We start from the raw sequence: 18,449 nt of genomic DNA on the forward strand, positions 1-18,449 counted from the left end.
AGGTAAACACCTTTCTGGTATTCTCTGCTTTCAGCCAAGATCGATCTGACATCAGAAATGACATCCCTCATGTCCTCTTCTGAATCCAGCTTGAATTTCTGGCAGCCATTTTGAATTATCTTCAGCATGATTTTACTTGCATGTGATATTAATGATATTGTTCGATAATCTCTGCATTTTGTTGGATCACCTTTCTTTAGAATGGACACAAATATGGATCTCTTTCAGTCTGTTGGCCAGGAAGCAGTCTTCCAAATTTCCTGGCAGGGACAAGTGAGCACTTCCCAGCGCTGCATCCTTTTGTTGAAACATCTGAATTGGAATTCCATCAATTCCTGGAGCCTTGTTTTTCACCAGTGCCTTCAGTGCAGCTTGGACTTCTGCCTTGCTATCACTGGTTCTTGATCATATGTTACCTCCTGAAATGGTTCATTGACCAATTCTTTTTGGTACGGTGACTCTGTGTATTCCTTCCATCTTTTGATGCTTCCTGTGCCATTCAATTTTTTGCCCACAGAGTCCCTCAATATTGTATGTACCTCAAGGCCTGAATTTTTTCTTTGGTTCTTTCATCTTGAGAAATGCCAAATTTGCTCTTCTCTTTTGGTTTTCTAACCCCAGGTCTTTGCACATGTCATTTTAATTCTTTGCTTTCTTGAGCCACCCTTGGAAATCTTCTGTTCAGCTCTTTTAATTCATCATTTTTTTTCCTTTCACATTAGCTACTCTACGTTCAAGGGCAAGTTTCAGAGTCTTTCTTCTGACATCCATTTTGGTCTTTAGCCTCTTTTCTTTTTTTCTTTCCTGTCTTTTTAATGACCTTTTGCTTTCTTCATATATGATGTCCTTGATGCCGTTTCACAACTCATCTGGTCCTCGGTCATTAGTGTTCAATGCGTCAAATTTATTCTTGAGATGGTCTCTAAATTCAGATGGGATATACTCGAGGTCATACTTTGGCTTTTGTGGGCTTGTTCTAATTTTCTTCAGCTTCAACTTGAACTTGCATATGAGCAATTGATGGTGTAAGATAGTAAACATGTGTTAATTCTGGTGATGGGAAAGGCAATACAAAATATGGGGAAAGTCAGCACAACTTGACCAAGGTAAATGAAGACGCTGAGAGGTACACCAATGGTAAATGCTATAACATATACAATTTTGCAACAACAGTAATAACAACCAAAAATATGTATGTGGTTACATAGGTACATATATATGCTATATGGGTGTGGGAAGGTGTATGGGAGTACGTGTGTGCGTATATATATTTGTGGGTGTATGTATACACGTTTGTATGTGCTGCATATATATTCATGTACACAATAGAACACGGAGGCACAGTTATGGATACTTCCTAGACGTACCCAAACACCTCATGGGATTGATTTACTGGGTTTGAAGGCTCAGGATCATAGTGTCATGGGACAACGAGGTCAACTGGTCCAACTTTGTTCATAATGTTCTACACCTTAGTTCGGTGAGTAGTGTCTAAGGTCTTAAAAGCTTTAGAGTGGCCACCTAAGGTACAACTATTTGTCTCTTATTGTCTGGAGCAAAGGAGAATGAAGGAAAGCAAAGATTCAAGGAAGAAATTAGCCCATAGGACTAATGGCCCACGTGAACCGTGGTTTCTTCTAGCCTGAGACCAGAAGAATTAAATGGTGCCTGGCTACCACTACCAACTGTTCTGACCAGAGACACAAAAGAAGGTCCTGGTTAGAATGGGAGAAAAACATAAAACAAAACTCAAGTTCATAAAAAGACCAGACTTACTGGACTGACAGAGACCAGGAGGAGTCCCTGAGACTATCGCCCTAAGATACCCTTTAACCTGGAACTGACGCCACTCCTGGAGGTCACCTTTCGGCCAAATAATATACTGGCCTAAAAAGTAAACAATAATGCCCATAAGGAAAGTGCTCCTTTAAACAATCAACTACACAAGACCCAACAGTCAACATTTACATAAAAGCAAAGATGAGAAGGCAAGGAGGAGCGGAGAAACTGGATGGGTGGAAACAGGGCGGGCGGGGTGGAAATCACGGGAGTGCCAACACATTGCAGGGATTCTACTCAATGTCGTGCAACAATCTGTGTATGCGTTACTGAATGGGAATCTAATCGGCTGTATAAACTTTCACCTGAAATGCAATATTCAAAAAAGAAAAACGAAAACCATGGCGACTCACAGTCTACACAAGTATTTCAGTTTTAAAGCACCCGTATTTAGTTTTAAGCATGGCCTTTTGAAAAAACAAGAACTCTATGAACTTTGACAATATATTTTAATGCAAATAATAGAATTTCTTTGAAGAAAAATTCCAAAAAACAAAAACAAAAAAGCCTTACATGCAGGGCACTTCCTGGCTCCAGTACCACAGTATCACCCTGGGAAGATACTAAGCAAGAAATCGAAGATTTCCTTCCAAGACTAGAGAGGTGGACAATCAATTTCCATAAGGAGATAAATAGCTACTTTTCATCAGGTACTTAAGATGTGACTTCTCCCCAAAGTCAAGGCCTGGCCCAGCCTCCTGTGATCTGAGGGAAGGAACGATGGCGGAGTGAGCAGAAGGGGCAGTGCCAACCTGGACAGACAGACACTTTCCCTATACACAGGGCTGAGGAAGGAAGAAGGCTGATCTGCCCCAGAGCAGGACGGTCAAGTCCAGGGCCATGGGTTTTGCGCTAGTTGACAAAGGGAAATTAAGTAGCATTAACCAAGTCCTCACTACCTTCCAGACAGGCCCGTGCTAAGCACTTTACATTACTTCATTCCTACTCACCACACCCCCTGGCTTACAGATGAGGAAACTGAGGCTTAGAGAATAACCTGCCCAACATCATACAGCCCATAAGTGGTGGGGCCCAGGTTTAAACACAGGCTCGTCTGGTGATTTTGTGAAACAAACAGTTCCTTCTTATAGTTTTTAAATTTGTAAAATGGTATTGCTGAGTCCAATGCCTTTCTTTTCTTCTACCTGCAGTATGTATACTTTTTCTTGCTCTGAATAATGTATTTCTTCCCAGGTAACACCAAGAACAGACTGAAAAGGAAGTCTGAGTGTTGCCACCTACAGGCAAAATGTTTCTTACTTGTTTTATTTTGCCCCAGGTAAAGTTTTTTTTTTTTTTTTTTTTTTTAAGGGAAAAAAGGTAAAAATTTATTATAGGACCCTCTTTTTTTTTTTTTATAGAATATTATCTTGTATTATGGTTATTTCTGACTAATTATCCACAATTACTATTATTTGTGTATTTTACATTTTGTCCTATATTTATAATATTTTAGCTCTTAATCAAATGTTTATATATACATATTTTTTATTTAAATATTTCTTGCCTTCAGGTAGTCTGAAAAACCTTGTTCTGCTTGAGCAGTATAAAGTTAAAATACCCAGAGTATTACAAAGTACTATCAGTTAAGTGCTCAGCTGGTAACAGAAAGGCTGGTGGTTCAAGTCTACCTGGTGGTGCCTCATAAAAAAGGCCTGGCAATCGACTTCTGAAAAATCAGCCACTGGAAACCATATGGGGCCCAAGCCTGCTCCGACAACACCAGGTCGCCACACGCCAAGCCCGCTCCGACAACCGCCAGGTCGCCACGCGCCAAGCCCGCTCCGACAACACCAGGTCGCCACGCGCCAAGCCCGCTCCGACAACCGCCAGGTCGCCACGCGCCAAGCCCGCTCCGACAACCGCCAGGTCGCCACGCGCCAAGCCCGCTCCGACAACCGCCAGGTCGCCACGCGCCAAGCCCGCTCCGACAACCGCCAGGTCGCCACGCGCCAAGCCCGCTCCGACAACCGCCAGGTCGCCACGCGCCAAGCCCGCTCCGACAACCGCCAGGTCGCCACGCGCCAAGCCCGCTCCGACAACCGCCAGGTCGCCACGCGCCAAGCCCGCTCCGACAACACCAGGTCGCCACACGCCAAGTCCGCTCCGACAACCGCCAGGTCGCCACGCGCCAAGCCCGCTCCGACAACACCAGGTCGCCACACGCCAAGTCCGCTCCGACAACCGCCAGGTCGCCACGCGCCAAGCCCGCTCCGACAACCGCCAGGTCGCCACGCGCCAAGCCCGCTCCGACAACCGCCAGGTCGCCACGCGCCAAGCCCGCTCCGACAAACGCCAGGTCGCCACGCGCCAAGCCCGCTCCGACAACCGCCAGGTCGCCACGCGCCAAGCCCGCTCCGACAACCGCCAGGTCGCCACGCGCCAAGCCCGCTCCGACAACCGCCAGGTCGCCACGCGCCAAGCCCGCTCCGACAACCGCCAGGTCGCCACGCGCCAAGCCCGCTCCGACAACCGCCAGGTCGCCACGCGCCAAGCCCGCTCCGACAACCGCCAGGTCGCCACACGCCAAGTCCGCTCCGACAACCGCCAGGTCGCCACGCGCCAAGCCCGCTCCGACAACCGCCAGGTCGCCACACGCCAAGTCCGCTCCGACAACCGCCAGGTCGCCACGCGCCAAGCCCGCTCCGACAACCGCCAGGTCGCCACGCGCCAAGCCCGCTCCGACAACCGCCAGGTCGCCACGCGCCAAGCCCGCTCCGACAAACGCCAGGTCGCCACGCGCCAAGCCCGCTCCGACAACCGCCAGGTCGCCACGCGCCAAGCCCGCTCCGACAACCGCCAGGTCGCCACGCGCCAAGCCCGCTCCGACAACCGCCAGGTCGCCACGCGCCAAGCCCGCTCCGACAACCGCCAGGTCGCCACGCGCCAAGCCCGCTCCGACAAACGCCAGGTCGCCACGCGCCAGAACTGACTGGATGGAAGCTGGTTCATCGTAAGGCATGTTTTGCAACTTAAAGGTAAGAGTAGAAAGTCATTTGTACGCACTGTGTATTCATGGAGAAAGAGACAATTGTGCTTTTAAGTCCAGAAAACATTGCTTATGGTCACGAACTGACTGCTGAATGTACAGGTCTTGTGACAACACTTACACCTGTATGTGCTTTTATAAACCGCCCTAATTCTTTCAGACTTCTTAAAGACCATTAAAAACTTAAGTACTTAACGCATCGATAAAGAACAGTGAGGAATCTGTGAAACATTTCATAACATGGAGGAGCCTGGAAGGCATTATGCTGAGTGAAATTAGTCAGTTGCAAAAGGACAAATATTGTATAAGACCACTATTTAGAGAACTTGAGAAATAGTTTAAACTGAGAAGAAAACATTCTTTTGTGGTTACAAGAGGGGGGAGGGAGGGAGGGTGGGAGAGGGGCATTCACTAGTTAGATAGTAGATAAGAACCACTTTAGGTGAAGGGAAAGACAACACACAATACAGGGGAGGTCAGCACAACTGGACTAAACCAAAAGCAAAGAAGTTTCCTGAATAAACTGAATGCTTTGAAGGCCAACGTAGCAGGGACAGGGGTCTGGGGACCATGGTTTCAGGGGACATCTAAGTCAATTGGCATAATAAAATCTATTAAAAAAAAAAAAAAACTTAAGTACTAGACAGAACACAGACTGCTGGTTGCCAGGAGCTGGGGGATGGGGAAAGGGGTAGAAACTGATTAACGGGTAAGGGGTTTGATTGCACTATACTTTGAATGTCCTGAGTGCCATTGAATTAGTCACTCTAAAATGGTTAATTTTATGTTATTTGAATTTCATTTCAATTATTTTTTATAAAAATCAACAAGTAATTTGAAAAAAATAAACACAAAAACTAAAACACAAGCACTGATTAGAATCTTAGAAAGGTCAGAATTGGGATTCTATGCAAGAGCAACTTTTTTAATCTCTCCAAATACCCTCCCATAACAACAGACAGCAACTTTGTTGTTGTTGTTAGGTGCCGTTCGAGTCAGTTCCACCGCATAGCGACCCTATGTACAGCAGAACAAAACACTGCCTGGTCCTGTGCTGTCCTCACAATCGTTACGTTTGAGCCCATTGTTGCAGCCACCGTGTCAATCCATCTTGTTGAGGATCTTCGTCTTTTTCGCTGACCCTCTACTTTACCAAGCATGATGTCCTTCTCCGGGGACTGGTCCCTCCTGATAACAAGTCCTGATAACAAGTCCAGATGAAGTCTCATCATCCTTGCTTCTAAGGAGCTTTCTGGCTGTACTGCTTCTAAGACAGACTTGTTTGTTCTTTTGGTAGTCCAGGGTATATACAATATTCTTTGCCAACACAGTAATTCAAAGGCGTCAATTCTTCGGTCTTTCTTATTCATTGTCCAGTTTTCGCATGCATATCAGGTGATTAAAAACTCCACGGCTTGGGTCAGGTGCACCTTAGTCATCATCTACAAAATACCTACATTCACAAGGCATACCCAAACCCCCAAAGACAAGTGGGTGGGCAAGCCTCCCACAGTCGCAGACTGTGTGGTCTCAGGGCCTGTGCAGGAGAAAGACAGGTGCATTGTGCAGCTATGGGACCTGAGAATGTAAGACCTCAAAATCCCCCACGGGTACTCACGGGAACCTCTGCGGGCCAACGTGAGAGCAGCAGAGACCGCAGGGGCTGTGCACATGTCAGGTCACGGGCCCTTGGTGTGGGGTGTGTGGTATGGTCTGAGGGGATGGAGCAGACAGAGCCCCTTGAGCTCTCACAGCTGACCCAGCAGGCCTCCCTTCTAGGGCAGTACCCAGCCCTGAGGAGAAACTGACAGGAGTGAATTCCAAACTGACCAGACAGAACTCACAGGAGCAGAGGAAGAGAAAATATTCAGATAACAGTGAAGGAGGGGAACCAACCAAAAAACCCGTTGCTGTCGAGTCAATTCTGGCTCACAGCGACCCTCCAGGACACAGCAGAACTGCTCCATAGGGTTTCCAAGGAGCCTGGTGGATTCGAACTGCTGACCTTTTTGTCAGCAGCCAAAAGGTTATAAATCTGAAAACCAAAAAAGAAAAACCAAACCCGCTGCTGTTGAGTCAATTCCGACTCACACTGACCCTACAGGACTGAGTAGAACTGTCCCATAGAGTTTACAAAAAGCACCTGGTGAATTCAAATCGCCAATCTTTTGGTTAGCAACTGTAGCTCTTCACCTCTGCACCACCAGGGTTTCCCAGCTCTTCACCTCTGCACCACCAGGGTTTCCCTTTACACATCTAGGACAAGACCAATTTTTTGAACAGTTCAGAAAATGAACACAAGAGGGAGCTCCAGAGTCATGAAACGACAAAAACTCTCTTGAAACTCTCCCCTCGCTAGAACTCTGGAAAAAATTTTTCAAAGAAAAATAACCAAAAAGAATTATAGTTGAATCACATACGCAATTATTATATGAAAAAAGATACTAATGAGGAATACATCATCCCTATAGCCACTGAAAGAATGTCAAAAAAATTTGTCCACAACACAGCAGAAAGCTTTGTGTAATGTTTCAAAATAATCTCAAAGAAATAAAGGAGATATGAAGGAACAGCATAACTCAAAATTAGAGGTAAAAGAACTGAGGAAAGAATTCCCACTGTCACTGAGTCAATTCTGACTCACAGTGACCCTACTGGACAGAGCAGAACTGCCCCATAGGGTTTCCAAGGAGCAGCTGGTGGACTGCCGATCTTTTGGTTAGCAGCTGAACTCTTAACCAGTACACCACAACTAGAAAGTATTTCAGAAAGGAATACTAAACTGTAAGTGACGTAAGAATAAATAAACACAATAAGTTATGCTTTACAAGAAACTGAGGGTGAACAAAGAGGAAATTTTTAAAATTGGAAACTGGTGAAAAAGATAAAAAGGATTCAAGAGGAAGTGACAGAGGGTAAGCGGAGAAGACTCAATACACATATAATGGGAGTCCCAGAAGAGGGAAAAAAATGAATAAAAATTTGAAAAGAACAAATATTAAAAATGATATTCAAGAAAACAGAAAAATTCTGAAATTAAAAAAAAAAAAAGACTTGAAATTACATACTGAAAGGGCACACAATATACCTGAGAAAACTGACTCAGAAGAGACAATGCTGAGACATATTCTAATAAAATTTCTAGACTCTAAAGAAAAAAAATATCCTTTGGGACATCGGGCAAAAAACTAAAGCCCCTTATAAAGCAAAGAATATTGAACTGTCTTCAGACTTTTCAACAACACACTAATGCTAGAAGACAAAGGTGACAATTTAAGACAAGAAAACACAAGCCGTGGGTTTTATTACCAAAAAATAAATAAATAAAACAAAACAAAACTGACTTTCAAGTATACAGGCCACTGATAAACTGTTATGAAAACGCAAGAACTCAGGGAACACTGTTTCCACGAACCCTTCTGGAGACATCTGCTAGAGCCGAAGTTCTCAATGTGTGATCCCTGAGACTCTTTCGAGAATCTGTGAAGTTAAAACAATTTTCATAATAACACCAAGGCATTATCTGTCTTTTTCACTGTGTTAACGTTTACACTAATGATGCAAAAGCGATGATGTGTAATTTGCTGATAAAGTTGCCTTAACCAAAGCAAGGCAACTGTACCAGCTGTATGAGTATTACTGTATTCTTCACCGCTACACATGTGTAGTAAATAAAAGAAAATAATGCCATTTTTACTTAATGAGGAAGCAGTAAAAAATACTGTGTTAAATCTTAAAACTTGAGCACACATCTTTTGAATATCCAGTGTGATGAAATGGAAGTGCACACAGAGAGCTTTTGCTGCACACCAAAAACACTGGCTGTCCTGAGGAAAGGCACGGGGCTTAGTTGGGAGCCTTTACTTCCTGTATACGGAGCATCATCTTCACTTGAAAGGATGACTGACAGATAAACTACATCTATTTTTTTTTTTTATTCAGACTTAGGTATTTAGAAGGCATTTTCTTGAAAATGAAAGAAATGAGTCTGTCACTTCAATTGCCAAGGTTGCCAATTAAAAATTTCAAATGGAAATTAGAATTTGGAAAAACTTGTATCTACCATTGTAAGCTTGACATCTTCCCAATACTTAAAAACTTCTGATGAAAAGTGGTGATTTTAATGATTGTGAATTTTTAAATATCGTATACTGATGCGTACAACATTCAGAAGAGCTGAGAATCTCAGTGAACCCATATTCTCAATATGATGCTACGAAATCATCCACAGATAAATGATCCATTCAAAGCACAAGACGGCCTAATGGGTTTCAATGTAACTGAACTAAAAAAAAAATTCATCAATATGTCATTAGATCTCACACTGCAATTAACCTTTAAGAAACAACACTTTTGAGTTTTGCTGTACTCTCAAAGAAGAATATTCTCAATTATCTGAAAAGACAATTAAAATATTCTTCCCTTTTTCAACTACCTATTTGCGTTAGGCTGGATTTTCTGCACATACGTCTATCAAACCAATATATTATAATTCATTGAATACAGAAGCAGATATAAGAATACAGGTATCTTCTAGTAAGCAAGACATTAAGAAATGTGGAAAAAATATAAAATGATGCCAATATTCTCACTAATTTTTTTGTTTGTTTAGGAAAATATAGTTATTTCCCATAAAACTATATTATTATTAGTGTTAATGTGTAATGAGTTTTTAAAGAATAAATTACTAAATAAATATTTTTAACATTTCTCAGTTTAAACTTCTAATATATAAATATCAATAGATATAACACAAATAAACAAAAGCTCTTTGGGTATCTGCAATAATTTTTTCAAGAGTATAAATGAGTCCTAAGATCAAAAGCTACCCACCTGCCAGTTTGGTGCACTGTGGTGGCTGGCACGCTGCTATGATGCTGGACGCTATGCCACCAGTACGTCAAATACCAGCAGGGTCACAGGCTTCAGTGGTGCTTCCAGACTAAGACGTAATAGGAAGAAAAGCCTGGCAATCTACTTCTGAAAATTAGCCAATGAAAACCTTATGAATCACAACAGAATACCGTCTGATACAATAGTGCTAGAAGGTGAGCCCCCTTGGTGGGAAGGCACTCAAAACACACAGGGGCCGCAACAACGAACTACAGCAGACCACTGTCTGTGAAGACGGGACGGGACCAGGCAGCGCTTCATCCTGTTGCACGTGGGGTCACCACAAGTCGGAGCTGACTCAATGGCAACTAACAACGGCAACGGAGACCAGAAAGCTTGAGAAATACTGTACTAAATAGCTTTACACAATCAAAATGACTGGAGAGACACTGACAAAAAGGACTAGTGAACCCACTGCTGTTGAGTCAGTTCTGACTCATAGCGACCCTACAGGACAGAGTAGAACTGCCCCATAGGGTTTCCAAGGAGCGCCTGGTGGATTTAACTGCTGACCTTTTGGTTAACAGCTGAACGCTTCACCACTGTGCCACCAGGGCTCCTAACGGACTAGTGGGGGGTATTAAATATATATACCTGAGGAACGAAGACGAAGCAGTGGCTACAGGATGAGAGCAGGGCACACACGTGTGCTGACAATGCACATACAGGTCAACCATCACGGAAAGACAATGCACAGCACGTGTGACAAGAAGAGTAAGCTTGCCAACTGTCTTGTAGATGAGAGTACTGAGAGTAAAAGGATATCATTTTAAAATCATATACTAGAGTATAAGGAGCCCTGGTGGCACAGTGGTTAAGTGCTCAGCTGCTGACCGGAAGGTGAGCAGTTCAAACCCACCAGCCACCCCGTGGGAGAAGGACGTGGCAGTCTGCTTCCATAAAGACTTACAGCCTTGGAAACCCTACGGGGCAGTTCCACCCTGTCCTATAGGGTCGCTGTGGGTTGGAATTGACTGGACGGCATTGGGTTTAGTTTTGGATTTGGGTACAAGAAGAGGGGCATGGTGAGGTTACTAGCTAAGTTCAGTATTGCTGACAACAGAGATCAGTAGACAATAACCCAAAAAGAGGGTACTAAGAATGCTATATAAAAACAAAAACAAAACTTCGTTTCAGTAATCACTTGTTGACAGTAGGGCTGTATCGTTCTAGAAGCCGACACGTGTATTGCGGGAAAAGCGAAAAAGTCCTTGTGTGACACCACAACTTTATTACTCCTGTGTCACTGTGAACTAAGCTTTGTACACAGGCGAGAGGATATGCACTACAAGGCAGAAAAGGGTAAGCAGAGAGCCCCTGCAGGCATGAATCTGAATCGCAAACCTAAGTGTAAACTCATAAATTTTACATTTAAAAATCAACTTAGGTCTTAAGTTAAAAACATTCCTTCCTTTTCCAACTATGTACCTGCGTGATGCCAGATATTCTTCACATACTTCAATCAAAACAATACATTAGAACAGACTGAATACAGAAGTGGCTGTGAGAATCCAGGTGTCTTCTATTAAGCCAACATTGAAGATTTAATGCTCACAGTTATCGCCAATCCTCCTCCTCACTTTATGTATGAGGACGAAGGTTCAGAGAGGTTGACTACTTGCCCAGGTCACACAATTAGAAGGCAGCAGAATCAAGATGTGAAACCAGACCTGCATGACAACTACGGATCACGCTGCTAAGAGTGCACTATATCGCCTCCTACAGAAATCCAGTCACCATGAAGAAGAAAAGGACCAGGTTGACAACAGCACGCTGGATCTTATGTCAGAATTTTTTTTAAAGTAAAAATCAAGTAAGTTTTGGAATGTGGGCAATTTGGAAAGAAGTGAGAACCATCAGGACAGCAACAGTGTAAAGCAGAGAACGCCCTCTTACTGTAGAGGGCGGGTCTTAGGACAGTGTTTGAGTCAGGGCTTGGAACTGTTCACTCAGGTTGGAATCCCTGCTGAGAATCTGCATTTCCAGCAAGTTCCCTGACAAGAATTTGTGTTTTTTACCCCAAGATACACTGAATCAGGATCTGTATTTTAATAAGATCTTTGGTGATTCTTAGTGTAACTTCCTGGGAACTTGTTAGAAATGCAAATTATCAGCAGGGGTTCAAACCGGAAGGAAATGGTTTGAAGCCCTGGTTTGAGTAACACATACTGTGAGAATCCTTTCATTCTACTAACAGCTCTCAAGTGCCTACTGTGATGAACTAGACAAAGTCCTCTGCCTTTATGGGGCTTAGACGAGCCAGGGCCTTAGTGAGCAGGTCTGGAGTCCACTGGAGATGTGCAGTTGTAATGCGTGACTAAGCTACACAGGCAGTCAATCGGGAAGTCTGAGTGTGTGTGAATAGAGGGTAGTGTTATAATTAAATGGAATACAGAGCAAAGTTCATCTAAAGCAAGTTTAGTAACATGTTTCTTCACTATTGCATTACATAATTAGGCTAAGTGGTTACCTCTTGGCAGGCAAAGCTATAATTAATGCTAGTTTTTATACAACCAAACAAAGCATTTACGGGAGAGGGAGAAACAGGGTAGGGCTGGAAGCTGCTCTGAAATCCCTCAGGCATTTGGAAGCAGTAAATGGGTTGTACATCCTGCCAACTTCCACCTCTGAAGCCTCTACATCCTCCCTTCCCTGCTGCTCTGGGGAGCGCTCACATGGTCTGCTCAGTAGCCTCCTCTTCTGTGTCTCCCACCATCCAGTCTCTCTGCAGTCCTATTCTTCACCATCACATCACACAAGGTGTAGGCACTGCCCTGCTGCAGAACATGCAAGGCTCCCTGCTGTGGCTCCGGGATCACTGTGTGCTCACTGGGACCACACGGGATCACTGTGTGCTCACTGGGACCACACAGGATCACTGTGGGCTCACTGGGACCACACGGGATCACTGTGGGCTCACTGGGACCACATGGGATCACTGTGGGCTCACTGGGACCACACGGGATCACTGTGGGCTCACTGGGACCACACGGGATCACTGTGGGCTCACTGGGATCACACGGGATCACTGTGGGCTCACTGGGATCACACGGGATCAGTGTGTATCCACTGAGATTACACTGGATCACTGTGCACTCACTGGGATCACACGGAATCACTGTGTGCTCACTGGGGTCACACGGAATCACTGTGTGCTCACTGGGATCACACGGAATCACTGTGTGCTCACTGGGGTCACACAGGATCACTGTGTGCTCACTGGGGTCACACAGGATCACTGTGTGCTCAATGGGGTCAGTTACACAAGATCACTGTGTGCTCACTGGGATCACACAGGATCAGTGTGTATCCTCTGAGATAACACGGGATCACTGTGGGCTCACTGGGATCACTCGGAATCACTGTGCTCACTGGGGTCACATGGGATCGCTGTGTGCTCACTGGGGTCGCACGGGATCACTGTGCTCAATGGGGTCAGTTACACGAGATCACTGTGTGCTCACTGGGTTCACACGGGATCACTGTGTGCTCACTGGGATAACACGGAATCACTGTGTGCTCACTGGGACCACACGGGATCACTGTGGGCTCACTGGGGTCACACAGGATTAGTGTGTATCCACTGAGATCACACTGGATCACTGTGTGCTCACTGGGATCACTCGGAATCACTGTGCTCACTGGGGTCACATGGGATCGCTGTGTGCTCACTGGGGTCGCACGGGATCACCGTGTGCTCAATGGGGTCAGTTACACGAGATCACTGTGCGCTCACTGGGATCACACGGGATCACTGTGTGCTCACTGGAATCACATGGGATCGCAGTGGGCTCATTGGGATCACACAGGATCACTCTGTGCTCACTGGGGTCACACGGGATCATGGTGGGCTCGCTGGGATCACACAGGATCACTGTATTTTCTGAGATCACACAGGATCACTGTGTGCTCACTGGGATCACATGGGATCACGCTGGGCTCACTGGGATCACACGGGATCACGGGCTCGCTGGGATCACAGAGGATCACTGTGTATTCTCTGAGATCACACGGGATCGCTGTGTGCTCACTGGGATCACACAAGATGACTGTGTGCTCACTGGATCACATGGGATCACTGTGCTTACTGGGATCACTGTGTGCTCACTGCTAGAGAGGAGCACTCACTAGAGAAAGAACAATGGAGGGCAGGGATCATATCTTATTCCCTGTCACTTCTTCTGAGGCCATGCAGGCACATGGTTGTCATCCATGGAGGAAGAAATGGCAGAATAAACAGAGACAATGAAAGAAAGTGAGCTAGGAAAGGAATCTGAGAGAGGTTGGAAAAGACAGATATTTATGCTCTCACTTACATGAAATCCCTTGACTGGGCATATTTATAGAGGCAAAAGTTCATTAGTGGTTACCAGAGCCTGCGGGGGGAGGGGAGAGAACGGGGAGTTACTGCTTAAAGGGCACTCAGTTTCTGGTTTGTGGTGATGCACAACTTTGGAAATAGGCTGTGGTGATGGTTGCGCCACACGGCGAAAGTAATTAACACCAGTGAATGATCCACTTAAAAATGGCTAGAATGGCAACCCTTTGTTAGACCTATTTTATGACAATAACGAACTTAAGGAGAGAGAGGGGTTGGGAACGGGTATAGAGGGGAGGTGGTACGGACAGGATGGGACCTCAGAAGGGAAAGTGTGGAAGCCGCAGACTGAGGCTGACGATTGGCGAATGGAAATAACGGAGGGGGAGGGGCAGCTATTTTAGGACATCCAGTTTCAGAAACACGCCAGTTAGCAGGACTGTGCTTTCTACTTTTCCAAACCCAAACAGAAGGACATTAGGGAGCTGTTAACTGCTTCTAGTCTGGGACTCTTCTCTTTATTTCTGTCTTGTATTTTTCTGTCCCCTACTGTACCTGTGCCACAATGCAACAAATCATCAGTGTAGGAGAAAGGCTAACAGAGCGGGTGGGAACCCTAAGCTGGCATACTGAGAGATGGGCGGTAGAGGCCGTTACATGCAGCTCAGGCACCGCAGTAGCCACAGAAGGCTTTGGAGAAGCTACCGAGGGTCCCTGAGACCTTGTGTGAAGGAACAGTAAAGGTGAGCCATGATACCAGAGACACTTCTCTGGTGCCTGAAAACACCACTTGCTGACGTGACTCATTTCCGTGATCGGTCATCTCACCAAAGAAACTCACAGGGTGCCACCAATTGCAGGTGGGGACCGCAGTATGGCAGAGCACACCTGTGCATGGAGAGGCCAGCATGTCTGCCCCTCTGTCCTTGGCCCTGGGCCACTAAGACCAGGCAACTGGATTTCTTTTCTCTTAAAGATGAAAGATGTGAATTCAAAATAGAATGAAACTACTTATCTAATTCTGGCACAGTAACAAAAGCTTTACAAAATTAACAAAAATACAGAACTGGCTCAACGTCCAGTACATCAGGGACACAATGCCCCTAAAATGGGATCACACCACCGGCAGGAGATCTTCACTGCTGTGTGGTGCAATGATGATTCAAGGCACATTCCACTCACATTTCTTCATTTAAAATGAGCTGGGAGAGTGCTAAGATGCCCACCTGTTTCCTTGGAGGCCCGGAGCCGCTGGCCGTTACAGAAGGCGCCCCGGCCACACCGGCCTGTATATAGCCGCTCCTCCGTGCAGTGGTAGATCACTCCAAATTCCAGCTGCGAATACAGAGGCAGGACACTAAACAATGCCGGTCACTTATCTGACACGAAACACAACGTGGTCATTCAAAGATGAAAGCTACTCTAAGTGTTAAAACAGACGGAGTGACAAAGTACTAGAAGTTACCTTCCACAAAGGAATCAAAAAATCAGGATATGGATTCAATATTAGACTGGGCAAGAAAGCCAACTTCCTTTTTGTAAATAATTACATTTAAAACTATATTAGAAATTAATGTAATAATCAAGCATTCATAACCAAAAGTTACTGAAAACGCTGATTCTTTAGGGAGGCTTTTATTTTCGGGGGGGGGTGAAGGGGGGGAAATAAAGGCTACCTTGGCTCTAATCCAACCCCAGAGGAAATCTTCAAAATTGCAGACTTACGAATGCATCTGTAAAGTCAACGGAGTAACAGACACACAAGGACACCCCCAGGAAAAAGCGTGAGTCCCCAAAGAGGGGCTCATCCCTGAGCAGGCGAGCAGCCCACGGCCTCGCAGAAGTAAGAGGAGGCAAAGGTGGCAGTAAGGCTACCTCACCTCCAGGAGCTCCTGCTCCCTTTTCTCTACCATTTGGGGCTAACGAAAATGAGTCCGATAGGCTTTGAGTTGGCTGAGGGAGGAAAATGAGGAGACCCACCCTGTCGAATGCCTAGGGAAGGCCTTGGCCAGCCCTGGGGTGTACTCACCCCACTGGAACGGACCCTCAGCCTGCAGAGCAAGGCTTATTTCTGGAGGAGTCGTTCAGTCAACATTTATACAGAGTCCGCGACCTTCCAGCAATGTTTAACCAATTACCACCTCCCTACCGCTCCCCCATACCCTGGCTTTAAGAGGATTCTCAAATCCAGGCACATTCTAGTGTTACTCTGGGCTGTCTGTGGTGGCCCTGCATTTGTGGAGGGGGGCGTCACTGAGACTCTGGCCCCAGGGGGCTGCACTACAAGCCCGCCCCACCCCTATTCAATCCTGGTGAGCCCCTCATGACCCACTGTGGTGTGTGGTCACGAGCACTGGCCCTCTGAAGACAACTGCTGGACCTCCTGCACTCATTCATCTCCATGACATGCTGAACAGAGCAGGTCCCCAAATGCCAGCATTGAAATGCCAGCTTTTCTTCAGCCTGGACACTCTTAGGTGGGTATAGGCTTCTCTCCGTTTCCATGCTAGGAAACATGCTAATTTTGGGGATTAAGCTGTAAAAATCGTGTTCTAAAAGAGTGCTGCTTTTGAAAAACACAGAGCAACCAGCCCTATTTAAATAAAACTACAGGAAGTACAAAGAAATTAAGGCTTTTCTATGGGTTATTGCTTAAATTGATTCACAAAGTGTAAACCTCAGTCCCAAGTCTGTTATGCTGTTCTGATGATGCTGCTTAATTCAGAGGGCTGATGGGAATCCTGAAATAACCACACTTTCACACTAATAGCTAAATGAGGAGAAAGAAGAATTAATAGAATATTGGGATTAAAAGTGCTCTCCTAAAACTTGTTTGGTATGTGACTAGACCACATGCTTGGGGCTCAGACGGAGACTGCGCCTGTACCATGTGCTCAGAACGCCTCTAGGCGCCTTCAGCGCGGCACCCAAACCATGGAGGCCACGGAGCCACACAACACGTCCACCAAGACCCACACACATGCCCACCTGCACCTACACCCACACCCACATGTACACACACACCTGCATCTATACTCACACACCCACACCCCCACTCACATATACACCTACTCACACATATACCCAGACTGACACATACACCGACCCCTAAACTCACATATACACCCACACCTACATTCACATCTATACCCACCCACACCTATACACCTACACCCACACTCACACATACACCCACATGTACACACCTACACTCATACACCCACACATACACACCTACACCCACACCTACACCCACACCCACACCTACACTCATACACCCACACTCACATATACACCTACTCACACATATACCCAGACTGACACATACACCGACCCCTACACTCACATATACACCCACACCCACCCACACACACCCACACATACACACCTACACCCACACCCGCACCTACACCTACAGTCACACATACACCCACACTCACATATACACCTACTCACGCATATACCCAGACTGACACATACACCAACCCCTACACTCCCATACACACCCACACCCAAGTACACCCGCACCTACACCTACACTCACACCTACACCCACACCTACCCACACATACACCCACACATACACACCTACACCCACACCCGCACCTACACCTACACTCACACATACACCCACACTCACATATACACCTACTCACACATATACCCAGACTGACACACTGACCCCTACACTCACATATACACCCACACCTACACCCGCACCTAACCTATACTCACAACTACACCCACACCCACCCACACCCACACCTATACTCACACCTACACCCACACCCACCCACACCCACACTTATACTCACACCTACACCCACACCCACACCTACAATCACACATACATCCACATCCATACCTAAACCAGTCTGGATTGGCTTACTTTCGCGAGCTTATCTTTCAAGATTGAAAAACTCGTACTTGTATTTACTAGTCATGACTAAAGGCACATGGTGAGGCGAGAAAAACAGGAGCCCAGAGTTAGAAGCAAAAGGAAAGATATGAACAGCACAGGATCGAGGGGCCCTCGGGGATGGAGGGAGGAAGAGTGAACAGCAGGTACCTCTTGGTTCACAGCAAACCCGATGCTGACGGCCACGGTTGGAAATCTGCAAGGGAAACAGGGTGGTTGATGCTTGAAAAACAACAGGGATCTTGACCAACAAATGGGCTTAGCAGTCCCTGTGTGGCAATGTCCCTGGAGGACAGAAGGTTCTTTCTACAGTGAGGGTGTTTTTTTTTAATACTTCCCACAATTTTACAAACTGTGTCCAAGACAAACAAGCTTAGCTGACCACATCGTCAGTTACCTTGAAAGAAAGCAGATTCTCGAAGTCACGTAAGACTGATGTAATTCAACTACGACCATCTAATACCCAATTAAGAATGGTTCTCAGAGATCTA

The 18,449-nt window shown here is 45.8% G+C and overlaps 1 protein-coding gene across 7 annotated transcripts in view; it reads right to left on the reverse strand.

Annotated features, from left to right (window-relative positions):
• Positions 1-18,449, reverse strand: part of IMPA2 (inositol monophosphatase 2) — a 92,908-nt gene that overhangs the window by 18,428 nt on the left and 56,031 nt on the right. For all 7 annotated transcript variants that reach the window (XR_007519373.1, XR_007519372.1, XM_049901877.1 and 4 more), the window contains exons 4-5: positions 18,109-18,154; positions 15,266-15,374 (exon numbers count right to left, since the gene is read on the reverse strand). Coding sequence is in view for 5 of the 7 variants with exons in the window: in XM_049901877.1 (XP_049757834.1) it covers positions 15,266-15,374; positions 18,109-18,154 (155 nt within the window). In the remaining 2 variants the exon portion in view is untranslated. The remainder of the gene's footprint in view (positions 1-15,265; positions 15,375-18,108; positions 18,155-18,449) is intronic.

The sequence above is a fragment of the Elephas maximus genome, chromosome 11 (genome assembly GCF_024166365.1).
Source record: "Elephas maximus indicus isolate mEleMax1 chromosome 11, mEleMax1 primary haplotype, whole genome shotgun sequence".
NCBI lineage: Eukaryota > Metazoa > Chordata > Mammalia > Proboscidea > Elephantidae > Elephas > Elephas maximus.